Source organism: Culicoides brevitarsis, chromosome 1, assembly GCF_036172545.1.
Source record: "Culicoides brevitarsis isolate CSIRO-B50_1 chromosome 1, AGI_CSIRO_Cbre_v1, whole genome shotgun sequence".
NCBI lineage: Eukaryota > Metazoa > Arthropoda > Insecta > Diptera > Ceratopogonidae > Culicoides > Culicoides brevitarsis.
The window spans coordinates 18,126,746-18,154,268 of record NC_087085.1 but is presented as its reverse complement, the minus strand read 5'-3'; the positions used below and the strand labels follow the sequence as shown (position 1 = coordinate 18,154,268).

Below are 27,523 nucleotides of genomic sequence, written 5' to 3'. Positions count from 1 at the left end.
GTGCACACTTTATTATTTTTTTTTTGCCACAACTATTCTGGTACCACTACTGCTTAGATGGTGTGCATACACATAGACACGGAACGCAGTAGCATAATAATAATAGTTCGCTCGCAAGTCGCTCAGTATTCAAGAGATATTCGGATGTTCAAGACGTTCACCGGGACATTTTGCGTGAAAAGCGATTAAATAATCCAAATTTTTGATCGTATTTCGTCGAAAGTGATTAAAAAAAATAAAAATCGGTACGTTTTGACCAAGGTCTTCCCAACTGGATTACCTTTGAGTGTCTCTTAAACGCCAAACGTGCCTCTTTTCGTGATCGCGTTTCGGGAAAAGATCAAATCGACCCTTTTCAATGTCTCTTTTTTTGTCGTTCGTCGTGGTGTCGAGATAAAAATAATACAAAACAGCACATTTTATGTGACAAAGTGTGTGTTTGTGTGTCCGTGTCTAACGCACACTTGCAGTTAATTGTTGTAAAAGTGAATATTCGTACATTTAATTGATCAAATTGATCGGGAAAAAAGTAATTCTCGTTTAAGCCAATAAAAAAGTTGTGTACAAAGAAAGTACTAAAAAGAAATTGTGGCGCCTTGTGTTGACATCATCATCTCGAGTCTCGTTGGCAGTAGATCTGCCGTAATTCTGCAGTAAATTGCGATAAATTTGGACCTTGGACGTTGCAAACAAGAAATAATTTGTCATTTTATTTGACGCGAGAATGCCTAAGCCGAAAATATTCAAAGGAAGTCTCAAAATAGAACATTCGATACGAATTATTGTCGAGTGCAGTTGAGTAAGTATCGATGTTCGCCGAATTTTTGAACGATTTTAGGAAAAAAAAACTTCAATTAAGCTATAATTCCGTCATCGGCTCGTGAGTTGCCCGATAAGAATTTTAAAGAAGACATAATGATCGGTAAATCAATCAACAGTTCCCAACATGGATCGTCATAAAAAAATTAAATGCGCGCGTTAACGACAATTTAAGGAAACGTTTAACCAGTCGGGGTTTGGAAACACGAGATTTTCCGGGAAAACTTTCGAAAAATTTTAAAAAATTATAAAAAAAATTGATTTTTGGTGAAAAAAATGAGAATTTTTTTTTTTTAATTTTTCATAAAATAAAAAATTAAAAAATCTTTAAAAATTTAATTTTGGTAAAAAATAAAATTAAAAATAAAATTTATTTTGTGAAATAAAAAAATTTTCTTATGAAAAGGTAAATAAAACATTTCTAAAAAAAATTTAATTTTTAATTTTTTTTTTTAAATATTTTTTTAGAGAAAAAAATTTAAAAAAAATCATTTTTTTTTACTAAAACCTTAATTATTTCTTTAAATTTTCAAAATTTGTGAACATTTTCTAGAAAATTCTTAATTTTTTTTTAAATTTTTCTCGAAAAAAAAGTTTAAAACCTTTAAAAATTTAATTTTTGATAAAAATATTCTTAATTTTGTCAAATAACAGTTTTTTTTCTCATGAAAAGCAAAACATTTTTCAAGAAAAAATTTTATTTCTAAAAACATGGTAAAAATTTAATTTTAAAAAATTTTTGACAATTTTTTTAGAGAAAAAATTATAAAAAATCCCAAATTTTGAAATGTTTCACCTTAAAATCAATTTATTTTTTTAAATTTTATAAAATTTTGGAAATTTCCCGGAAATTCAAATCCCGTGTGTTTTCCAAGGCCGTTTAATGAGCCTCCCTACCGTTTCCACTTCACTTCACAAATGAAACGATAACACCGCTTGCAGTGCGCCAATGTCTTTATTTTTTTAAAATGCATAGAAAAAAGAGAAGAAGAGTCTCCCAGTGAAAAAAAGAAAAACAAAAAATAATTAATTAAATAAGTTTTATTACGCCGCGTCGTCGTCGTCGACAGTGTCGTGGTTGTACGGATCTCGCGTAAAAAAAGGTACACTCACATGTGTTTTTAATGAGTTATTTATGTTTATGTCATGAGATTTGTATATAAATATTACAAAGTGACGGCTGGCTGGTGCGGTGCAGCGGCGTGTCTGGCAAAACGATCAACGGAACGCATTAAATGTAATAATTTGGAAGTGCATTGACGATTGATTTACCTGTGACGGCTTCTTTTTTTGTTTATTTTTCATTTAAAACACTGACGAAGGCAGGAAATTTTTTTTTAAAAAATATCATTAAGTGTGCCGAACGTCAAAAAATGACGAAAATGTTTTTTTTTTGTTTAAAAAAATTCTGTTTTTTGACATTTTTGTTCTTAAAAGCCGAACATATGGATCATGTTTGCCCGTTTTTCAGTGGAAAAATATCGAAGAGGCAGTAAATTGAATCTAGAATTGGCAAAAATTGATGACGAACTGTGAGACGAGATGCAGGTGGCAAAGAAATTTGATATTTTTCTTTGAATTCTATTCTTGTGAACGAAATTTAAAATGACAAATGGGGGCGGAAATGATCAAAAACAGTGAATAACAGCAAAAAAGGAGCAAAACAAGTTCATTAATCGCAAAACACTTCCGTATAATGATAACTCATCCCAAAAAATAACATCAAAGACGAAATTTTATTACAATTTATGAGTTTCATTTTATGAAGCCACGAGATATTAAAAGTGAAAAATAATAATTAAACCATGAACCTACACAATTAAAAATTCGTTTGATGCTTTATTGCCTAATTTCACATAAAATCTCTTCGCTCTTTCAAAACTACTAAAGATAACCGCAAAATCTTCTTCTTTTTTTCCTCTCAAAAGTCTTACATGCAAGATGAAGTGTGAAAATTGGCAGTATTATAATTGAAAATCTGATCTACTTACAATTCGAGTGAAAAAAAGAAGAAAAAACAGACACACACTAATAAAAATTATATAATTCCCCATGAATTTCATCACATACACACAGACATTCCATGAGCAGAGCAACATGTTGTTTTGGCGAATATATATTTGGATATCAATTTTTTGCTCAGTTAAAACAATAATAAACAGACCATACAGCAGATATATTTGTGAGATAGACCGACAATGTGTTTTTTGTTTTGTGTAGCATTGCGATAAATTGGCGTTCAAGTATGATTGGATGAGTGTATGGGAAATGCGAAGAAAGAGGAAAATGAGACGAAAAAGTTGTGATAGTGAGTCATGTTTATAATAAAATCACAGCAATAAAGATGATTGTAGTAATGTTTCGCACGAGTCATTGGAATTATTGAAGATTGTTGCGGAATGTCGGTCAAGTATGACAAAAATGTTTGAAAGAATTTTTCTTAATAAAAATATTGAGCAGACGGCGAACGATTTTTGGTTAAGAAAAAATATTTAAAAATTGTGGGAATTGTTTAAGATTGAAAAATTTATTTTAATCATAACATTGATTTTTAACTTTTTTGAATTTTAAAGGAATTAGATTTTAAAATTTTAATTTTGATAAAAATGTGTTAAAAATCGAAAAATTATCAGAAAAAAAATTTTTTTCAATAGTAATAAAATGTGTTCAGAATGGATAAATTATGAAAAAAATTATTTTTTTTAAATATTAAAAAAAAAAATCACTTGTTGTCCGTTCAGGATTTAAATTTAAATAAAGATTTACAAAATAATTTTTAATTAATAAAATTTAATATTTTATAAAAATATTTTAATTAATAAATTAAATTAATTATCATTAAATTAAATAAATATTAAATTAAATAACAATTATTAATTAAATAATTTAAGTTTACGTTTTTTTCAAATTTTAACTTTAATTTAAAGAAAATAATTTAAAATTATTAAATAAAAAATTTATTATTATTTTCTTTAAAAAAATAATTTAATATAACTCAATTATGAAATTTTTGAAGCAATTTTTTCAATTTAATTGTAAATTTAAATATATTTTTCGTAGTTAAAAAATCATTTTTCCTTTAAAATTTTTCAACAAAATCAAAACATTAAAACAAAAAAAAAACTGAAAAAAAAAGTTTTTTTCACTTAAAAAAAATATAAAAAAAATACTTTGAATATATTTAATTCTTTAATAAATATATCATTCCCCATATAGTTTGTTTATTCAACTGCTCCATCCATAAAATTAGCAAGAAACTCTGTTTATTTGCTTTTAACTAAAGTTTTATTAAAATTCATATTTTTGCATAAATCGTCTGTAACGAAACCCACCCAGACATTGTGGACTTGTGAGTACCAAACACACGCATCGTCCAACGGAAGACATTTGACAGAATTTGATTTATTTGTGTGCACAAGCAATGCACTAGAATCGGATTGGTGCAGCTGTAATGAAGCTTTAAATGCTAAAATAAACATAGACATCAGTCAACCGCCTTTGTTAAAGTTGAGAAATGGATGATAATTGCCCACTAATTGATCGTCAGTGTCCGTTATTGTTTGCGGATTCGTTAATTCATTAACACTAATTTATAAATTGAGCTTCATGGAAGACAAAAATTTAAATAAAAATTAATTTTAGATGAAAATTCGACATAAAATGGGTTGACAACTGGTTGAGATCTAAAAAAATATGAAATCTGGGTTACGCAATCAAAAATTTCTTATCAGTATATAATTTTTTGTGAAAAAATGTTCACTTACCTAACTGACTGCCTCTTTATTATTTACTCATACACTCCGCTCCAGTTGTGTTAATTGTTTTTAAAGATAATTTTGCCCGCTAAACATACTCCCATGTTAATTGTTGTTATTACGATATATTTATTACGCTTTTTTATGGCAGTTTGTAATAATTGCTTTACTTTGTGTAACGCGATAGATCGTTGAAAGCGATATTTTCAACAACAACATATCGTTAGCATCTCATAAAGTCACAAAGTTATGCATAATTTGTCCCCGTTTCATCCCAGATCGGAACAAAAGGCCGTAAAATCGTTAACCATATGTTCGAGTCGCCTCTTAGAAATCTTTTGTTTTTCTTCGCATAAATAAAATCTAATTGAAATTTTTGTTTGCTTGATGAACTGTCATCGTTGCACAACGGCATATTCATTCCAGATGTGATTCGAGCTGTGATTTGTTCGCAAGTCAATCTGGGAACACGCGACATTTTATCGTCGAAAGATATTTGCTTGTGATGTGAAGCGAGAACCGTTCTGATTCATTTAACATTATCGTTGTCATATTTCGCTCAATATTTGATCTAGAACGTAAATCATCGGCGACGACAACGACAATTTCTTATGAATATTTAATGTTCTCATGTAGCGAAATTTCTAGGAAACCATAAAACACTTGGAACAAAAGCAAAAGAAAAAATTTGACATGACCTGACCCAACAATGGGCCGATTTAGAGTTAACACATGTGTGTGACAAACCGATTGTTTTGAAGAAAAAGACAAAAAGGAAGACAAAATTTTTCAATTTTTATTTATTTTTATTATTTTTTTTGTAACGGAACTACAAGGCGACTCATTAATGAATGGCTGGCATGCAAATTCAGTGAGAAAAGAAACAATTCCATCAATTTTTATTTGGAATGTTTTTTAGTAGCACGCCATTAACTTTGTTTAGCAAGGCCGTTCCAAATGAAGCTCAAAAATTTTTTTCTTAAATTTTTAAAAACAAAAAAAAATTTTGCAAAAAAATAGTTTTTAAATATGAAAAAAATGACTAATTTTCTAAAGATTAACTCAATTTTTTTTAATTGTTTTTTTTTAAAATTAAATATTATGAAAAATTTTTTTTTTTAATAAAATAAAAATTTATGATTTTTTAAAAAAGTTTAAATCCAACAAAAATGGTTTAATTTTTTTTGAAAATAAATAATAATTCGTGAGGAAAAAAATAGATCAGAAAATAATTAACTTTTTAATTTTTTTTCCCAAAAATTTAAAAAACAAAATTTAATAAAAAAAATAATAAAATTTTTTTAACAGCGAGAAAATTATTAACTTTAATTTTGGAGTTGCCTTACCCTCCCAAAATAGTTCAAACAACAAAAGTTTCGTTTTTACTGGTTACTGGATGGTACCGTGACCTTCGCTGAATTTTCTTTCAACATTATTGCTGAAAGTAATTTTTGCCTGTTTCCTGCCAGGATGAAAAATTTTGTATAAAATTTCAATAAATTGTTGCAATTTTCAGCGACAAAGTTTCAAATCAGGTCAAAAATCCGCATCTCTCTCACTTTCATTTGAACGCGCAACCTTTTTGCTTTAAAAATATCGATTAAACTTTGCCTTTACCTCTATTTACGAACAACTAATAAATTTCCATTTCATTTTGACGCGCGCGTGAATTATTTTTATCATGCCTGATATTTTCGATGAAAACTGTGGCATTAAATTATTAACAAATAACAGACATTTTTGGCATTTTCTTGTGATTTTACGATTTTCTTTGTTTTCGTGCCTGTTTGTGTGTGTGGGAAAAATATGCGCGGAACGATGACTCATGGTGGAAATGTGTTGAAAGGAGCACGTGTGTTTGTGTTGTTGCAAGAAACTTCAAGAATGACCTTGACGAAATGGTGCGTTACGGATTTAGTAAGAAAGTAGTTGCATTCGCGATTTTTTTTGTTGCATTGAAGATATTAATCTGTCGTAAAGTTTAATGTTATTGCTTTTGTATTGATTTTCTGTCGTTTTGTTATATTTTGATGGTTCCTTCTTTCTTGTTGTTTGTTACACAAAATATTAGTTTAGGCAGTTCCAATTTTTTAAAATTTTTTTTGTCCTTTGTAAAAGTAAAAAAATTATTTTGGTAAAAAAAATTAAAAGTTTTCATGAAAAATTATTTTAATTTTAATTTTTTTTAATTTTTAAAAAAAATTATTTTGTATTTTGACAAGAATTTTTTGTCGAAAATATTTTTTCAAAAATATTCTGAATACTTTTTTTTATAAATTTTTGCAATTTTACTTTCTTTGAATTTTTTTAATAAAAATTTTTTTTTGAAATGTTTAAAATTCAACCAAAATTTATGAATTTACAAGGTTTATAGTTAAACAAAATTAATTTTTAGTAAAAAATTGCATAAATTTCGTCATTTTTAATGAAAAACGAATTTAAAAACTTTTTTTATTCTGAAAAACATTTTGAGACAAAAAATTTAAAATAAATTTGTATCATCCTTATTCAAAAATATCTAATTTTTCCGTTATTTCTTCTTTTTCTTTTAGTTACATGACCACAGTCGTACCACGAAGGACGACAAGTCAGCCACTGACACAACAGGAGGCGCCGCTGGTCCCAGCAGAAAGAACGAATCTGAAGCCGAGGAGAATAAATTTTCCCTAGGGTCCGTATCGTCCGACAGTCTCTCGATATCGCACAACAAACCCGACGAGGACGACGACGACGAAGACAGCGAGGTGCTAAGCAACTCCCTGCAGTCAGACCACAAAAAAAGCTCAAGTACCATGTCACGCGAAGATAGTCTCGAAGCTCGCGGCAATTTACATCAGTCCATCGAAGAGGATATCGTCGAGGAAATTATCGAAGATCTCGTCGAAGGATCCACGACGGAAAATAATGCAGCGACAAAAGATCGCAAACGGACCCTCTTCAACCTGGACGACGACGAAGCGAGTCTCGCACGTGGTCTCGCTCAGCGATTCGGCATCGACGAAAACGCCGACATCAGTATTGGAAATATTGCTCAAGAAAAACGCGCGGCAGTATTAAAAACGCAAAGCTCAAAGGAAGACAATAAGCGAAGTAGCATTGATTCGCTCGAGGAGGCACCAAATAGTCTCGAATCCTCGAGCAGTTCGAAGGAAAATGTCGAACCGGGACACAAAAGTAACAACAAATCCAAGACAGAAGACAAAAAAGACGTCAAAGAACTTTCGCCGTTGCAAGAGGACGTCATTTTAATCAACAACAACAAAGTTAGTCTGAATATTCTGAAGCAGCGACAAGAAGCGAGTCAGGATAACAGTCTGAACAACACGACAAATGACATAAGTGACCTCGCGAAAGACACATTTACGCAATACTCGGCTGCCGAGACGTCAAAATCGCAACAAATGCCGAAAGAGACGCAGAGTTTGCGAGAAGATGCCACTACGCCCGATGCGTCGGTGCGTGGATTCAATAGTCTCGGAACAGCAGTGCCATATAAACTCCCAGCCAAGGCAAGATCCGACGATGAGGCATCCGGAAGTCCCTCGCTGAGCTGCGGCGAGGAAGATAAATCGATAGAAGAAATGATAATCGAGAACAGTATCGAAATTTCGAGTAAATCCTGCGTTTTGGATGATGACGTCGTTGAACACACAGACATCGTCAAGCAAAATATCGATTTCGAGTTCAAAGAAGACGACGAAAAGTCAGAAAGTCCCGCAAATTTAAAGGAAAAAATTCTGCAAAATAGCGCCACGTTCGCGGAACTTCAACTCCAGCGACAAGCCGATGGCAGTTCAAACGTGATCGACGAAAATTCGCCCGCAAAAGCGAAAGATGACGAATCTGCACCGGTTATCAAGAAGATGCAACGAGCGGATACCTTCACAAAAGAAATTCTCGATGACATTTCCGAAGAATCGGATCGACATGCACATTCGTTGCCGGAAGACCCGTCAAAACTCATCGAGAAAGGCTCCGTTATGCGACGCATTCTCGAACAAAATATCACGAAACGCGGCGAAATCACAAATGAAACGCTCAATTCGGACATTTTGGATATCACGACAACCACAATTAATGATTCATCCGTCCAGCGAACGCCGATGAATAGCAGAGTCGGATCCATTGACCAACAACAAGAGGCTGTGAACTCAGAAACTGTAATGCGTGCCATGGAAGCGCGCATCAAAGACTTGCAAAGTATTGTGAGCAGCAAAGATATTTGCATATCAGCATTAAATTCAAGACTGGAAAATTTATCGAGACGCGGTTCGTGGAAGGAAGGACGTGATTCGCTGCAAAATACGAATTTGAATTCGGGGAAGGAGTCCAGCAGCTTCACGTCTACCATTTATAAGGATCTGAATGAGGATGCCATGGTTGATGTAAGTGATTTTATGCTACTTTATAAAAAAAATAAAAATTAGATTAAAAATTAAAAAAAAAAATAATTGAAATCGAAAAAAAAATAAATTTCTTTTAAAATAATTTTTTTTTAAAAATTAATGTATTTTTGTCATTATAAAAATTATTAAATATTTTCAAAAAAATAATTTCAATGAAATTTTTTAAAAATTATTTGGCTAAAAAATCCAAAAATCGAGTTGGTCAATTAAAGAAAAATTTCAAAATTCGTCCAAATTATGCCAAAAAATTATGTATTTTTATTTTAAAAAAATAAGTCAAGCTTAAATGAAAAAAAAAATTAAAAATTAAATTATTTTTTTTAAATTTCATATTTTGTTATTTTACTTTGATTTTTAAAATGAAAATTAGGTTAAAAAAATATTTTTTTTTTTAATTTAATTTTTTATTTAATTTTTAATTTAATTTAGTTTTTTAACTGTCATTAAAAATAATTAACTAATGAATAATCTTTTATATTGACAAAAGTATATTAATTTTTTATTTAAATCTAGGTACCTAATTTTTATCGATTTAATTTTTTCTTAATAATTAAAAAACGATGATTTTGGTCATAATTTGCCATTTTATTGAAATTTTTTGTCCTACTAGTTTTTGGATTCTTTAATAAAAATTCAAATTTTGAACGAAAAAACTTTCTACACTCTTATCTTACTAAAATTATTTTTTTTTCGAACAGATCATGGACGTCCAAGCAGAACTTATGGAACGCGACACACTCATCGACCAACTTACCGAACGACTTCAACAATCAATCGTTGATCGTGAGGAATTACAAAAACAAGGCGAGTTACTTACGCACGAAGTGGAGATGCTAAAACGTCAATTAGCCGACACTTTGGAATTAATGAAGAAACCGCAGCAGTTCAGAGAAAACGTGAGTTTTAATTTTTTTCATAAATCTTCTATATTTATTTTTAACTTTTTTTTGTATTTTTAGCGTTTATCTCAAGTTTCCATCGATCTCGTGAGCGATTTCGACGAAGACGAGGCCGACACAGGCATAAATCCCTTCAGCGGACTCGATCTCGAGCTAGACATGTACAACCAAAGCACGACAGAATTCTCTCAGGAAATCGAAAACTTCAGACAGATCCTCAAACCAGAAGAACTAAAAATTTTCTCCCTCATCCAGAAGAAATTTGACGAATTTTTACGTCAAGAAATCGAAAAAGTTCACATATCACACGATTCCGAGATGAAAATCCTCCGCGATGAACTTGAATCGGAAAAATCGCGAGGCGAAAAGGTCCTTGCTGACTTGCGATCGGAACTCGAGGCCAAACACACGCAAGAAATGGAGAAACTTCGAACGTATTTCGAGCAAAAGTGCTCGGACATGGAGAAGCAGTATTCCGAAGATGTGTTTTCGCAACAAAGTCGCCGACATTCGACGGCAGATACGGGTTCCGACATCTCGGACCAGGAAAATTTGCCGGAAGAGAAAGCGGCGTCGAAACCAAGTACACCGAGCAAGCACAAGGCATCGCTTTACATGAGTCCAACGCACCGGAAACTGACTCCGACTACTTTGGAAGCAAAAAGCCCCGTGAAAAAATTAAAAGCGACGAAATTGGATTTATCGAAGGACGACGCAGTGGATTTGGCAGAAATTGAGGACTTAAAAGCGCATTATCTCAACAAAATTGACGAGATGCGAGAATTCTACGAAGATAAAATCGAAAAATTAGAAAATCAACTAAAGACTTTTGAAGCACGACCAGATGAGGAAGACGAATTTAGGGTAAGTTGACGTCAAAATATTAAAATTTCCTGTTTTTATGGCAGGAATGTGTTTTGTAACATAGATTTTTGTTCTCTAACATAACTGACAACGCATGTTTTCTCGTTTTTTTCTTTTTTTCCTTCATCAAACACTTCCATTCCTAACAAAAATCCTCGAAACACTGTCCACTAACACCCCACAAACACACAAACAGACATCAAAAGTGGTCGAAATCCCACCAAAGACACAAAAACAGGACGAAACACCTGAAAACAAGCCTAGCACAAGTACTAACATTGCTCAAATGCATCAAGAAGAGGAATTCCACACAATTGTCGCCGACTTTGAACGTCGTTTGCAAGAACAAGTACGCTTGGCAAAGGAAGATGTCATCTCGGACATGGAAAAAATGATTCAGGTACCATTTTTTTGCTAACAACAATCAATTAATTTAACTGTTAGACACGCTTCTCAATCATGTCACTCACGAATTTCATCGTTTTTTGTGTGTTTGATGTCTCAATTAACGACTAATCGATTTTAATTGACTTGAAAATTGCTTCAAGACTTGAATTAACACAAAAAATCTCGCATCCAGAACAATTTTATAGCAAATTAATTTAAAATATTATGCTGAGGACCCCATCACTACACCGTTGGGTTGCGTTATTCCAACGACAACTAACAATGCGACATTTAATTTTAGAAATTAAAAATTATTTTTAGATTGGAGTTGCATCCAAATGCATATGCACACCAAACACTTGCATTCCTGCGCTGCCTACTCGCGTCTCGAGCTGAAAAATTCGGTTTTTCAAGCGGGAACATGCGACTTTTGTCCCTTTAAATCCATGCAGATTGTTTCCAAAACAAATTTTCGGAGTGTTTCCTGATAGTGATAACAATTTTGCGTCCAAAGTATCGAAACGAGAGTGAATGAGAGAGAGAAAGGTGACTCAACCTTGTGTTAGAATCCAACTTTATCAATAATTGACGTTGATTTATTCCAATTGTGAGCACAAAAGTAAACAATTGATAAGAAATTTGTGTTCTGGATGAATGAAAATGGAATTCATGAGACGAAAAGAGATCGTCGTTCATTATTTTTTATGTAAATTTAATGGATCATTGCTCTGAATGAGTTCTCGTGGAGGGGAAATACTCTTTTTTTGAGTTCTAAATTTAGAACGTCACGATTTCTCTGTTTTGGTTCGTCTCGTTTTTGATGATCAATGATTTTTTTATAAGAGAAATCAAGATTTTTAATGATTTTTTATAAAATTTTTCATTAAAAATCTCGAAAAAATATTAAATCTAAATTAAAAATTAATTTTTTAGGATTTTGGTCCCTTATGTTCAATTCCCGCATCAAAACAACTCACAACACATGTGATGCATTCATTTTTTCATCATCTCCCTCATAATCTCTCTTCTTCCTCACGTTCTTTTATGTGAAACATTTCATCTGTTGCGCTCACGTATTTCCCGAGAAATGAATCAGTTGATTCTTGAGTTTCATTAAAGCCGGCAGCATTTGTTTTCGGTCGGATTATAAAAAAAAATACAAGAGAACGCATGTAAAAAGAACAAAAATACAAGAAAAAAACTAAAAAAAATCAAGAAGACATTGTTGTGACGGAAATTTAAAAACTACAAACAGATTGGAAAAACGTGTTTTTACTGTTTAGAAAAGTAATGTTTATAGTTTTCCCTTCATAATAACATAAATAAATGATTAATTCCGCACAAGCCCTTTGTGAAAAGCGAAAAATTTTCCATTAAAAAAATAAAAATAATAATCTTGTGTGATGAAAAAAGTAATAAAGCATCAAAAATATCCGAAACGTGGGTGGCAGAGGAATAATTGGCGAGAAAAATAACCATTCGCACCTTGAAATACACGCAATATTTGTATTTTTTTAAGGTTTAAACAATACAAAAATAGTTTTTTTTGTTTGGTGAGTGTGCGAAAGACGAGTCTGTAAGTCTCTGAAATGTTGTAAAGTCGCATAAAAAATTATTTTTATTTATTTTTGTTTTGCGCACAGACACGTTTTTCGCAGAAACGCATAGTATTTTGACATATATTGGACGCGAAAATTTATGCTTTTTTAAAAGATTATTGCAAAAGTGATTTGTTTGCCAAAACAAAAAATGTAAGTCGTTGAAAAGTACAAGTCATTACGGGTAATGAGGAAGTGAAATTTGCGAGTTTGTTGACTTAGAAAATCTTTTTAAGTGGCTTAAGATGTTATTTTTGCCGAAGTTGTTTAAGATTTTTTGTCTCTTTTTGTGGAAATTTTTTAATAAGGCGACTAAGTTTTAATTATTTGAAGTTTTTGCATCAGAATTTTGATGAACAATAAATATGATTTGATTTTTTATACTACTTTTTAATGTTTTCGAAAATAAAAAATCGATTAATTTTCGATTAATCGATTTATTTTAATTCACTCTTCTTATTAAAAATTTTAAATTAAAGTTGGAGAAAATGTGAGATTTTTTAAAAATTTCAAATTAATTTAATTATTTTTTTTAAATTGAATTTTAATAGAAGTTTTGATGACAAGAAATTTATCCATCAAAATCTGCAAAAAAATTTCAAAAATTGTATATTTGTAAAGTCATACTAAAATAATACAAAAAAATAAAGTTTGAGTTTTTGTTCCAAAATATTTTTTTTTAAATTGATCTAAAATCGAATTTAAAATAAATTTTAAAAATTTTTAAAATAATTTAATAAATATTTAAAAAAATTAAAAAAATTTAAATTTTTAATTTAAATTTAAATTTTAAACAAATTTAAAAAAAAAAATAAATTTTTAAATAATTAATTTTTTTAAAAAATATAAATTTATTTAAAATTAAATTAAATTAACTATTTTTTTTTTGAATTTATATTTAATTATATTAAAAAAGTAAACCGAATTAAACATAATGTATTTATTTTTTAAATTTAACTTTTTGACTTTTAAAAGTTAATAAAAGCGATATTAAAGATTTTTTGTTCTCAATCTATTTGAGAGATCTATTTTTTTTTTACAAAAAAATCGTATTTTTTAAATTTAACGATATTGGCTTATTAAATAATAAAAAAAAAACTTGTAGCAGTCTTAAGTACTTCCTCTACTCCAACATCTCTCTCAAGAATTAAAATTAATTTCTATGTCAAAAATGACAACAACTAAACCTCTTGAACACATGAAGGCCACCGCAGTTCAAGTAACTCTCCAACGGACTCTCATTGAAAGAAATTTCACTTAATTTTTATTAAAGTCGATTAAAAACACTTATTTTCCTGCCAAAAAAAAAATCTGGAAGTTCATAAATCAGTAACGGACAATTTTTGACCGTTGAAATTAAATTGAATCGTTTATCGTATCAACCGAAATTGAATTGCTGAATTTTTCAACAAAACACAAAGAAAGACGTTAAATCAATTTCATGTTCCATTTCTAGTTTATTGGGTTTGACGCAATCCAATGTAACATGCACAAACAAAAAAATGAACATTTCCCGCATAAATTTCAATTTTTGTTTTGGATACGAAATAGTAAATTTTTTTTAATCTGATGGAATGAGAAAGATGTAGTAATCGAGGGTCATGTAAATGATCTCTCGTGCATTTCTCACTCAAAAATTGTTGATTTTTTAAGAGATTTTTGTAGTTTTTATGTTTTTTTTTAATGGCACATTGAAGGAATTTAGCCGGATTACGAAGAAATTCACGTTGTGTCAGAGTGGCGTCGTAAAAAATATTAGAAAAAAATCATTTGCGACCCCCGACATTGAGTAATTCGCTCGTTTTCATAAATTAATCGAATGAATTATTCACTCTTTTGTGTTGCAAGTTGACTACGGAACCGCACATGACACACGAAATGCCGGAAGTTGATAATTTCTGTAGAGGCGATTGTGTTTTCGAGTCCAGTTTTTAGTTCTCCAGACATTTTACAGACGCATCCACCCTCGAATAAACATAAATTGCACTCAAAAATGAACTTTTCAGACATCAACATGTCATGGCGAACGTTTTTTTTATGTTATTTTTGTGCCGAGAACGCAACATCGAGTGTTCAACACATGCCATTTTTTTAATGGGATCAAATTCAGAACAACGCTGATAACATTTGGATATAATTTTTAATGATGACGGCGCGTTCCCATAAAAAATGAGGCAATCTGGTTTTAATTTTATCAAATTTTGACCGAAAACAAAAAGATTTCTTTCAGCGAGTGAAATTTTCCTCTTGAACAACAGGTCGGGCATTAAGTGAGGTAATGGCAGAATCACGTCTGGTCTGGATTTCCGGAGTTTCTTCAATGTTTACGTTAAATAATGCAGAAAAACAAGACGAAAAAGTGAATTTCTTTGTTGCGACGATTGATCAAAGAGCGAAAACTGTCTTTGTTATTGAAAGATGGAGTAAAAATGTCATAACAACTCACGTTATTTCACGATGGAACAAGGATTCCGTGAAGTTTTCTTTGTCTGTAATTTATTATGTCACGTGGCATGCGTATGATGATTGAAAAAACGATCCAATGGATGAAAGACAATAAAATGTCAGCAGGAATCGCTCGTCAATTTCATTAGAAAACAACAAAAAATGACGGGAAATAATTTTTTTTCGTTATGAGAAAATTAATTTTCTATTTTTGTGGTTTGTTATTGTTAGTTTATGATTCCAGAGGGACTCAGAGAATGATTAAATGCCTTTTAAAGGAAATAATTAGTCATTTTAACATCCGTTGATCAAGTTCAACAAACAAATAAGCAACTTGAGACTCCAAAAAAGTAACGTAAGCTTCAAATTTCTCAAACAAATTCATTTTTACCGAAGAATTTTCGGATAGAATCCATAAAACAATCACCAACTCCCTCTTTTTCGATGTTTTTAATGTTAAAAGTTAAATAAATCACCGAAAAATCATCAAATTGATGGGCGGCAACACGAAATATAATGATTTTCTTTCAACACGTTGCCGATAATGCATTCAAATCAACATTTCATGGATGTTTATCTAACATCAATTCTTTCTTACAATAACAAAAACAAATGAATTCCCCCAAAAATGTTGATTAGAATGAATTTTTCAACAATTCTCAGTAATTTTTTGTTTAAAAAAAATTAATTAGTCCCGAATTTTGTCAAATTTCTTTAAAAAATGTGTTAATTTGACAAATTTATTTAAAAAATTCTTTAATTTGTCAAATTTCTATATAAAAAATTCATTAATTTGGAGAATTTCTTTAAAAAAATGCGTTAATTTAGCAAATTTCGGTAAAATAAAATTCCAGACCACGAAAAAATTTCTTTTTGAGTCATAATTCAACAATTCTTAAGCAAAGTCTACCATTTTTCTATATTTAAATCTAATCCAAAGTCTATTTTTAACCACTCAAAATAATAACATTAAATCTTATTTCCTTTTAAAGTATCTCTTTTCATTCATTTGTGCCGTCGACATTCATATTTTAACGAAAAATTTATTTTTCCAACAAAAAATTTTCATCTTGAACGGAAAATCTGTAATTCTAGAAATAATAAATTTTGCTTCTTTCACAAATCATTAAGTTACAACGAATGTTGCGTCACTAATTAGACGTGACTTGAGACACACACGTCTTTAATTCTTTGTTTTTGTTGATTTTTTCGACTTTTTGGATGAAAAGTAACAATTTTTATTGCAAATGTTGCGATAAAACAGCTGGAAATGCATTTTTTTCGTTAATTAATATTTCCAAAGTTGTCTAAAGTGAAATTTTCCATGCAAAGTTCTGCAAGTAATCGCATTATTTATTGGTTTTGTGCGAGTTTATTATCTTTTGCGGTCGATTATTACTTTAAAAATGTTGTAAACAAATAATTCTACTTTATTTTATTATTTGCTTATTTACTCTTTTTCTGATAATCGTTCAAATAAATAATAAATTAATCTTAATTTCCTTATTTCCAAACAGGCATTCGCCTCAGATAACGCACCAGACGAGAGTACGTGGCCACGTGAGTTCCTTTTGCTGCGCGAAAAGTTCACCGCGAAGAGTCAACTTGAAATTACGCAACTCAAGATCCAACATGCCGAGGAAATGGCTCGCATAAAGCAGGATTACGAGTACAAGTTGCAGCAAAAATTGAAGCGCCAGACAAAATTCGATTCGGCACGTGACTTGGACAAAATTATCAATGAACGGGACACGTTACGGGAGTTGTCGTCGACTCTACGATGGGTCTTGGGAGAGTTGGCCAAGTATTTCAGCGTGTATGAAAATGACTTGAACGCCACTTTGTTCGAGGAATTGCAAAAATACGCCGATCAAGCGTTGCTGGAGACTTCAAATGCGTTACGGGGTGACGATGAGCCGCAAGAAGTCGCCGCCATGGAATTAAATGAGACTGATAACGACATTGATAAGGGCACGATGAACGAATCTGTGATAGTGACGGCCTCGAATACGTCGAAAAAGTTCGTGAAATATGCCGCCGACATGTCAGGCATCCTGGCGCTGATCGAGGAACCGTCCATCATTGGTTTGCTGTCGAAAAAGGGGCAGGATCAGGAATATGACGTCAATGTCGAGGACTGCGTTGAACGATTGAAGAAGGAAGCATGTCGTTTACTCGGTCTCAGTCAACAGCTGTGCAAATATAAAGACGACGAGAAAATGTCCGACAAAAGTGACAGTTGCGAGGAAGAAGATGGACTCCGGAGCAGCAAACGTCGTTCTGTAGCAGCAACCAAATCACTCGACGACAACGCCATTAACGCCAACCAACAGCGATATGCCAAAATTGACGTGCCCCCAACGAACAGTTTGCCGATTTTCACGTCGGAAGACATCGCCAGCATCAGTTTCGAGCCCAAAAGTGAACTAAATGTCAAATTACACGAACTCAAAAATCGTCTTTTAAAGTCAGAGGACGAAAAACGCAGTCTCGAAACGGAATTAGCTGAAACAATTTCACGTCACGACAGTTTAGCGCAAGAACTGAAGGACGTAAAACAACAATTAGTCAGTTTGGAGTCCGCGAAGGAGATGATAAGTGAGGGATATGGCGTCAATCCAATGGGACAACCCATCAAATCGCATGCCACAAGTCTCCTGGAGCTGCAGGAACGAGCAAAAACGTTGCTGGGACCCGCAGAGAACAACAGTACAAAAGACCAAAGTCAATTATTGCAATTAATCGAAGACTTTTGCCGCGAAAGTGATCGTTATTTCGACGAAGGCAAACAAGGAGAAGATGATTTGAAGCAACAGGTGAGATTTTTCATCAATTTTTTGCATGAAATTGCTTTTTTTACTAGACATTGAACTTAAATTTACAAATTTTCAATGAAAAAAATCCACAATACAGACAAAAACTAACACAAAAACACAATCAGACGTAGTAGTTACCTCTAGTTGTAGTAAAAAATGTAAAATTCACAAGTCGCACACCATTTGTTGCGCCTGTATTGAAAGTTGCGATCAGGTAAAGTTCACAAATTTTTATTTTTTTTACCGAAAATGGTGGCTGGCAATACTTGTGATGTCCTAGAATCTCTTTAGTTGCTTAAAAATTTGTAAATATTTGTGCATAACCGGCGAATTTTCCCTTATTAATCATTAATTTTGCTTTTTTTCGTGCCCCCTGCGCTGCGTTGTCATCATTTTCCGAAATCATTGCATCCAAAAAATAATCAAAAAATAGATCGAAGCCGCCGACAAACAGCTTAGAGCAACCCGCAAGTTCCTAGAAGAACAGGCGGCGGAACGCGAGCATGAACGTGACGAGTTCACGAAAGAAATTGAACGCTTAAAGACAGTCATCCAGAATCGGGACAAGGAACGCGGAGTGCATGAACGAACCGAAAAGGAGGTAAGAAGTTTTTTTTTTTATTAAAAAATGCTTTTATCACGAAACATTTCACATGCAAATCACTCGTAACACACTTTTTTTTAGTTTTGCACAAAAAAATATTGATTTAATAATTTTTTTTATTTGAAAAAAAATTAAAAATTGAGGAAAAACGGTACTAAACTAACAATTTTTAGCGTAATTTATCAAAATTATTTAATAATTTGGGTTAATTTGGAGTAATTTTGGTAAAAAAGTTGGTAATGGTAATTTTTCCTCTACTATTAGAAGACAAAAAATTATTTTTCACTCACACAACTAACACTTTCGCTTGAAAGCCACTCAAAACAAAATAACAAACATGCATCAAAATTCATTTCACCTCATTTTTCACCGATAATTGCCATTAAAATGCATTTTTGTTTATTGTTTGATTCTATTTCATGTACTTTTCCTTCTATACCTACACATTTCATCACATCACACGCTTTTATAATGCCACAAAATAACTCACTTGAAATATCCTCAAACCTAGGAGTTGTATGGAGAGTTGTGCATTAGTCATGAGCAAGTATTAGCACAAGTAAGTGTTGATCCACGAAGCTTTTTTTTTAGAAATCTTCTTTTTTTCTGTAGAAATTTAGTTTAGAGTAGAGTAAAATAGTTTTTTTTAGATTTTTTTGTGAATTTTCTTTTAAATTTTTCAATTTTTAACACTTTTCTCTTTCATTTTCGTGTCAGGTGGAGCAAATGAAACAGCAGATCGATGCATTGCAGCAAGAAATCAAGGACCAAGAGTCTCGTAAATCCAAAATGGAAAGCGATCTCAAAGACTCTCTCAACAAAATTTACGATCTCCGTGAAATTATCGCCGAACTCGAGACCCAAATCGACGCCAAGACCAAACAAGAAGCCATTTACACGGATCGCATCAAGGAACTCGAATCGTATCTCGAGGATCAAGCCAACGCTAATGACACTTTAACCCAAGAAGTGGAAAACTTGAAACTTAACATGGACGAACAAGCGTTCCTCGATCGCATCACGTACTTGGAGGGAGAACTCAAGAAATTACGTCCGACTGGGGAGCAAAGTATCGTTCTCGAGACAATTTCGGATAATTTGCGACAAATTGAGACAACGTTAGATCGAAAAACGAAATTCCTCGAGTCGTTACATGCTGATGTTTGTTCCGCTTCGTGCAGTAGCCCGTCGGAGGATGTGTCGCATCAGGATTCGCCGATACGGAAATTGGAATCGTTGCCGCAGGAACCAGCTTCGTTGCCAGTGGATGAGGTACAACGCATAATGGAGAAACTGGCGAAACACTCGAGAGCTGAAGAAGCTGCCGTGAAACGGATTAAAGACTTGGAAATGCAGATCGTTAGTTCGAGAGTTAATATTGCGGTGAGTTTTTTTTTCTATTTTTCGTTTTTTCAGTATGAAAGTGATACAAGTATAATGGAAATGAATTTTATTAAAAAAAAAAAGTGAAAATGATCGATTAACGGTATTTTGAACACTTTTTTCCTCTAAATTTTCAAAAAAAAAAAAAAAATAATCAAGGCAAAAATTTTTACCCAACCAATTATTATGATAATAAATTTTCAAAAAACTATTAATTTCAAAAGATTAGAAAAAAAAATTAATTTAAATTCATTATTTTACGAAAAAAATCTAAAGTTTTTATAAAATTATTGGAAAATCAAAAAATAATTCTAATACAAATAATCAACAAATTTGAATCAAAAATAAATTTTCGAAATCGAAAACAAATTTTCGAAAATTCGAAAATAATGAAATTTTCTACAAACTTTTCAATTTTCGAAAAATTAATTTGGATCCTGAAAAAAATAATTTTTAAGGCTACTTGTTCAAAAATTTTAAATTTAAAAGTTTAACTTTTGTATTTTTGTAATTTTTTGCTACTTAGCTTTAATTTTATAAAACCAAAAAAAAAAAAATTTAATGAAAATTTTAGTAATTTTTTGCAAAAAAAAATTTTTGAACGATATTTTAATAATTTTTACCAAAGTTTCAAAATTTTAAGACAAATCTATTGAGTTTTTATATAAATGACCTTATTGAATGCCAAAAAGCCGTGTTCACATCCGGTGCGTAGTGGCCTCTCTCGATCACATCTCTCATCAATGAAGATCCAAATTCATCATTGAACGCTTGCCAACAAAGATTTTTTTTCTCATTTATGACCCAAAACAACCTTTAAATCAATTCAACTTCCAAAACTTAGAAAAAATTCTTTTAAAAAAATCCACGCTTTACCGAATTTTGTAATATTTATTTACATTTCTATCATAATTTTGTTTACTCACGCACATAATTTATTCTGATAAATGTGACAAAGTGCAACGACACCGAAAATTTATTAGAATTCTTAGTCGGAAGAGACATTTTGTTTATCTTATAAAATGCGACATAAATATAATTTTAATTGGCAACGCAATAATTGGTTTTGGTGTAAAATTAAGCCAGAAATGAAATTTAAATGTCTCAAAGTGAGAGTCTATGACACAATCTCACGAGTAACTCACATGTGTTAATTTTTTCGTTGTTTTATTCACGAAATCTTATCGGCGTTGATGTGTATTGGTGAATCGTCATTCATTGATTCTCATGTTAATTTTAAATTCGTGGTAGTATTGAGAGAGATCCACACGGTTCGGTACTGTTTGTAACTTTTTTTTGTAAAAAAATTTGAAAGACAGCTGTTTACAATATAAAACATTAAAAGAAATCGTAGTAAAATACAAAAGGGAAACATTTGTTTATGTTTCGAGTGATTTCTAATTAAAAGCGACTACAATGTTTGTAAATATTTAGAATGGAATCGAGTTTGAGTGTGAGTTTTCTACTTTAGTGTGAACGTGAATGGCAGCGAAATCATTAAATTATTATCAGAAATAATTATTTTCTATTTTTTTCTCGTAGGAACTGCAAAACGAGCGTGATATTTTGCAAGAACGCATGTCCGAACAACTCGCTCGCATCTCGTCACTCCAATCCCGCTTAGATGAGCAACGATTACGTGCCGAGGAACTGCATCGTCAAGGCACATCTGACCTCAACATTCGCGTGCACGATCTCCAAAACGAAGTTTCAAATCTCAAGGAAACTCTTCTTGCTCGCGACAACCAAATCAAGACATTAAACACCGCACTCGAGAACAGCAAAAATGCCATCGATCGTCTCGAAGTGGAACTCGCCATTCGTCCCCTGAACGAGACAGCAGAACAAATCGTCAAGCTCGAGACAAATTTACGACAACAAAAGGAGGAAAATCAAGCCTTGCAGAATAAAATCAAAAACGAAATGATCAACAAACTCGCGATACCGGATCTCATTGAAACCATGTTGTCGGACAAGAACGAGGAAATTGATCATTTGAAGGAAAAATTAGCGGCAAAGGAGCGAGAACTTCAAACGTACGTGCAACTTTTCGATAAACAACATTCGAAACAGGGACACGATACGGGACTGGATGAGAAAAATAGTGCGAGAACGTTGAGTGATATAATTTCGTTGTCGGATTACGATGAGCCGGATGTCATGCGGAAACAAGCGCAAAAAACGCAGAATGAATTTGTCATTCCAGGTGCTAGTTTGCATGGATTCCCAATGGTAAGTAACGTGTTTTGATGTAAAAATGCTCTTTGAGACGTCAAATGTCCTGGTTTCTTGTCAATTTTATAGCCGTTCATGGGAGACATTATCTTTGTGACTTTCAAGGTTAATGAAGAAATGTTTTATGTACTTTGTAATTTTGTACTTAGACACTTGACTTGAGGCTTTTCAGTATAAAAAGCACAAAAATATGAATTTTTCGTCAGTTGGGCGATTTAATTTAATTTTTTTAAATTAATTTTTTCGATTTTCTTGAAATAAAATTTAAAAAAAAAATAATAAAAAAATTTTTTTAGCGATTTTATTCAATTTTTTCTATTTTTATTGAAGATTTTTTCGAGTTTCTTGAATAAAAATTAATAAAATTTTTTTTTTTAGCCATTTTAGCGATTCAATTTAATTTTTCAATTTTTTTTTTAAATTTATTTTTTGAAATTTTTGAAAAAAGTTAGAAGAAAAAATTAAAAAATAATAGTAAAAAATTTTTTTATTAAAAAAAAAAGCATGAAAATTGCAATTTTGTCTTGAAAAGATACAAAAAATTAATAAAATTAAGTTTTAAAAAAATAATTATTTGACCAAAATTGAAATTTTGAAAAAATTTAAACTCGTTTTATTTTAATTTTGATTTGAAATTAAAGCACACTAAAATTTATTTAATTAAAAATAATCTCAAAAACAATAAAAAACATAAAAAATTAAAAAAGATATTTTTTTTCTCCTCATGAAAATATTTTTGCAATAAAAAAATTGAAAAAAAAAATAAATTTAATCACCTATGTAGTTAAAATTTGATCTCACATCGCAGTAGTCGAGCACTTTTTACATTTCCCTTATTTTTGACACCTTTCTAACACTTTTTATCTATTTTTTAGGATTCCTCATCGAAACACTTCAATTCCACACAAAAGCCGGGCATATCCACAGACACCTTATTCGGCGCCCGTCCTTCAACTTCCACATCTCGCAAGGACCAATCCACCTTTAATCGTCCGGAATTCTTCCCCAACCTTTCCGACTTCACAAAAGACCCGAATTCCGTGACACCTGAAATCCAACCGCGCCAAATCAACTTCAGCAACTTCGAGGAAACAGCATCCAGTGGTCGTATCACGCGCGAAAACCTCCTTGGCACCCCCGCAATTGTCGAAGAAATCACCGATGACGAACATTTGTCCAACATCATGGAAGAAAATGAAGACATCGAAGAATTACGCAAACAGGCATCTCGTGTGCCCGCCTTGGAACAAGAAGTCGAAAGTCTAAAACTGGAATTGGACAAACACGGCATCGAATCCAAGGGAAAAGTTGGCGAAATTGTGAATGAACGCAAAGATTTGCAAGCCGAAGTCAACGAATTACGCGTCAAAATATCAGAAATGCAAAAACTTGAAGTCGAACTGAAATACAAGACACGCGAAATTGAGGAAGTAAATGCCAAACTGCATAAAATCCAACAAGAAATGGACCTAAGAAACGAGGAAATCGGAATTTTACAAGACAAGAGTGACGCCAAAGCAGCCGAATGCGAAACTTTACAACTGGAAATCGAACGCATGCGAAAATCTGACATGACGAAGAGACTTTTATTCCAAATTGACACGCTCACGCAACAAGTGGAGTCGTTAAACAAAATTATCGCCCACAAAGACGAGTTGCTGACGAAACTCGAAAAGGAAGCAACGAATCACGCAAAAGCTGAACGTGACACCAGCAGCTTAGAATTGGAACTGCAACGCATGCGAGACGAATCGAACGAAGTCAAAAAGACGCTCGCCATGAAATTGTACGAATATGAAAAAATGAAGATTGATGTCGCCGAAGCGACGCGAGAAATTGAAATTCTCAAAGCTACGCTCCTGCAAAAGGATGAACTCATCAAAAACACGTCGGGCGGCGAAATGCTCGAAATTACGGCGCAACTGCAAGACGCCCAAAACGAAAACTTGGAGCTAAAGACTGAATTGGAGCGATTACGGTCGGAATCGGATTCGCAAGACTTGGAAAAGCAAAGTGCGAGTTTAGATGCGAGACTTACGGAACTGAAATCGCTGCTGGAAAAGGAGGTTCAAAAATACAACAATCTCATGAAAGTCCGCGATGAATTGCAAGCCGACTTTGACGAGTTGAAACGGATGTACGACAAAGAAAAAGACAATGGCATGAAGTTGCAGATGATTCTCGACTCGGAACGGAAACAAACGAATTCCATGGCGAACCAAGATGCGAATCTAATTCAAGCTTTGCGAATTCGACTTGAGGCTGCCTTGGATAATGAGGTGGCGCTGCAAGAAGCTCTTGAAAAGGAGCGTGTCAAGAACGACAATTTGGCCGGAGTGCAACGTACAAAATCCTTCGATAACTACATCATGATGCGATCACCCCTGGAGTCACCAAAGAAATTCCATCGTTCAAGCGATTTTGACGCGGATGCCATTGCCCGTCTTGAAACGGAGATCAAAATGTTGACGGCGCAACGTGAACGAGAACGCGAACGTGTCTTCGACATGCAAAATATCCTGGAACGCGAACGGAAACGCTTCGAATCAGACATCGCTGAACGCAACGATTACATTGAAAACATCAAACGTGAAGTAAATCGTCTTAGCAAGGACAAGGAATCGCTTGAAGACGAACTGGAACACACCCAAGAGAAACTGATGATGTCACAGCGCGAAATTGAAGCACTCGAAATGCGTTTGGCGCAAATGACGGAGATTGACAGTCGTCGATCCGTTCGTCGGGGCAAAGAAATTGTCGAATCCAGTCGAACGGCGAACGATTTGCAAGGTGTCAAGGAAAAATTGAAAGAAGTTGAGAAGGAACGCGACTCCCTGTGTGACACAATTGCTCGTTTGAAGCAAGATATCGAACGTGGGGCCCAGAGAGAAGCCAAATACGCGGAGGCCTTGTCACAGGCGAACCTCGAGACAGTTGTTCCCGAACAATTTATGGAAAAATTGCGTGAAATGACGCGTTTGTTAACGGAAAATGCCAAAGAAAACCGCCAACTGGTCGATACGATGCAAATTTTGTCGGAAGAAAGGCGCGAATTACAAAAACGTATTATGGAGCTTGAAAGTGACGGAAACTTTTATCCACGAACGGATTTGGAGGAACGTGCTAATCATTTATTCGGAAAATATTTACGTACTGAGAGTTATCGCAAAGCTCTCGTTCATCAGAAACGCTATTTGCTCACGATACTCGCTGTCTACGAAGAAAATGAGGCAAAGGCGATGATGTTGCTTGGTAATGAGAAGAAACAAGCGGCGAAAAAGCCATCTTTCAGAGGTGCTGTCTACGTTGTGATTGCCATTGAACGCATGAAGTATATCGTGAGGAGGTGGCACAGCGGAAAACGTGTCGCTACCAAAGCTGTTTTTTCACAGCAATATGCTCCAAGGTAATTTTTTGTACAAATATGGTTTTTTTATTTATTTTGATTTTTTTTTTTTTTTTAAAAATCAAAAAAACCAGATTTATCCGTACAGCGTACGTTCAATTTTTGGTGTAAATTTGTTAAAAATTTTAAATTTAATTATTTACCCGGAATGTTCGGAATGCAAAATTTTGTTAAAATTCCGGCTGCTTTTTTTTTTTTAATATTTTTTTTTTTTTTTTTTGCATTCCGGCTGCATAATTTTTAGAGAAATTTAAAAAAAAATCAATTTAAATTTTTTTTTGTAATTTTTATGATTTTTCTTCTCTAAAAATTAATATTTTTCAAAAAAAAATTTTTTTTTAAATTTTTTCTTTTTTTTTTAATTTTTAATTTTTCAAACTTAATTTTTATGAAATTTTAATTTTCATCTTAAAAAATTTTCTGAAATCAATCAAATAACAATCTTTATGTAAAAAAAATAAAAAAAAACCAAAATTTTATAGAACGGTTAAAGAATTTTTAAATTTAAATATTTTATAAAAAAAAAAGTATTTCAAATTTTTTTTTACCAAATTTTCCATTCCGAAAAAACTAAATTTTAATGAAAAAATTTATTAAAATATTTAAATATTTTTCTTTTTTCATCACAGACGTTCCCAATCGGCAAGCAACAACGTATGGACCGTGACACATGGCGATCACATCCACTACGGAGTCAATGCAACATCTCCGCCGTGTCGCGATCGTCCAACATGCGCCACAACAACCACCAATGCCAACAACGTTCCAAGCCCACGCGACAAACGAACATGGCACCAAATTCTTTCGGAAAACATGAGAACTGCCTCGCCATGCACAGAATTCACAGAAAATGCTGTTAATATTTCATCAAATTGATGACACGCCATTACCCTAGAAATTGATATTCGAATGAAAAAATCCTAAATAATTTTATGTTAACATTTTATTTTTAAATTTCCTTGAAATGCCATATACGAAAATTACATGACCTGAAAAAAATTTATTTAAAAATTTTTCTTTTTTGAACTAAAGCACTTTTGCCATAAAAACGCACTTCTCAGATTCAAAAAAAAAAACAAAATTTAGTGCCTTACACAGAAAAGAAAAAAAAATATATCTTGCAGTAGAAAAAAGATGTTGAAAGCAAAAAAAAATATTTTTAGGGTCGCACAATGAATGCCATTTAAAAAAAAAGATAAATCCTTGCCATTGATTCCTTCATGTTCATTTCGTATCTTATTTTTATATTAATTAATTAATTTATTTTCACGACATTTTTTACTTAAAAACTATTTTTAATTGTTTGACTTATTTTTCACCCCTTTGTTTGTTTGTTAATTTCTAAGTTAACGTCATTTTGTTTGATTTATGTTTGAACGTCCACTTGTAAGATTTGTATAGAAAATTCTTATTTATTCTGAAACGAACGAGAAGAATGCAAAAGCAAACAAAAGTAATAAAATTATGCTAACGAAAAGGTACAAACACTAAAATAATAACGATAACAATACGATTAGAATAGAAAACCACAAGTCAAGTTATTTCTATAGAAAAAGCTGTAAGTGTGTAAAAAATAATTTTTAAGAAAACAAAAAATATATATAGAGATAAAAAAATAAATAAGTTGCTCATTCATATCCTATTAACCCTATTTTAATATAAAAATACATACAACTTTAAATTTTAAAGTTTTATCCTCTCCTGAAACAATTTTTAAAAAAATGATGAACGAGAGAGTTGTAGATACATTCTCTAGCAAATGCCACAAAGTTGCGAGTTATTTAAGTTAATTTTTATTATGTTAAAATCTTGAAATTTATTTAGATTTATTATACCTGTAACAGAGAGTTTGAAAGGAAATTTTCGTTTTTGAAATAAATTTTAAGATTTTTTTTTGAAAAATATT

At 32.2% G+C, this 27,523-nt stretch overlaps 1 protein-coding gene across 3 annotated transcripts; it reads left to right on the top strand.

The window, feature by feature from the left end:
• On the top strand, nt 1–27,523 carry LOC134827303 (A-kinase anchor protein 9). Of its 3 annotated transcripts, XM_063839891.1 has the most exons (13): nt 1–799; nt 7,127–8,959; nt 9,679–9,876; nt 9,940–10,743; nt 10,940–11,143; nt 16,691–17,989; nt 18,087–18,203; nt 18,423–18,590; nt 19,105–19,152; nt 19,311–19,976; nt 21,519–22,208; nt 23,087–25,617; nt 26,247–27,523. In XM_063839891.1, exons 2-13 carry the CDS (start codon nt 7,367–7,369, stop codon nt 26,491–26,493), a joined length of 8,565 nt encoding a protein of 2,854 aa, XP_063695961.1. In that variant the 5' UTR covers nt 1–799; nt 7,127–7,366; the 3' UTR covers nt 26,494–27,523. The 3 variants fall into 3 exon arrangements, with proteins under 3 accessions (XP_063695961.1, XP_063695963.1, XP_063695962.1); XM_063839893.1 differs by lacking the exon at nt 10,940–11,143; XM_063839892.1 differs by lacking the exon at nt 18,087–18,203.

Bases quoted from the DNA above. Each gene is read 5' to 3' on its own strand.
- LOC134827303 (XM_063839891.1), top strand. From the start codon at position 7,367: ATGTCACGCGAAGATAGTCTCGAAGCTCGCGGCAATTTACATCAGTCC. The intron at 18,204-18,422 runs GTAAAGTTCACA...ATCAAAAAATAG, and splicing joins GTATTGAAAGTTGCGATCAG to ATCGAAGCCGCCGACAAACA. The intron at 19,153-19,310 runs GTAAGTGTTGAT...TTTTCGTGTCAG, and splicing joins ATGAGCAAGTATTAGCACAA to GTGGAGCAAATGAAACAGCA.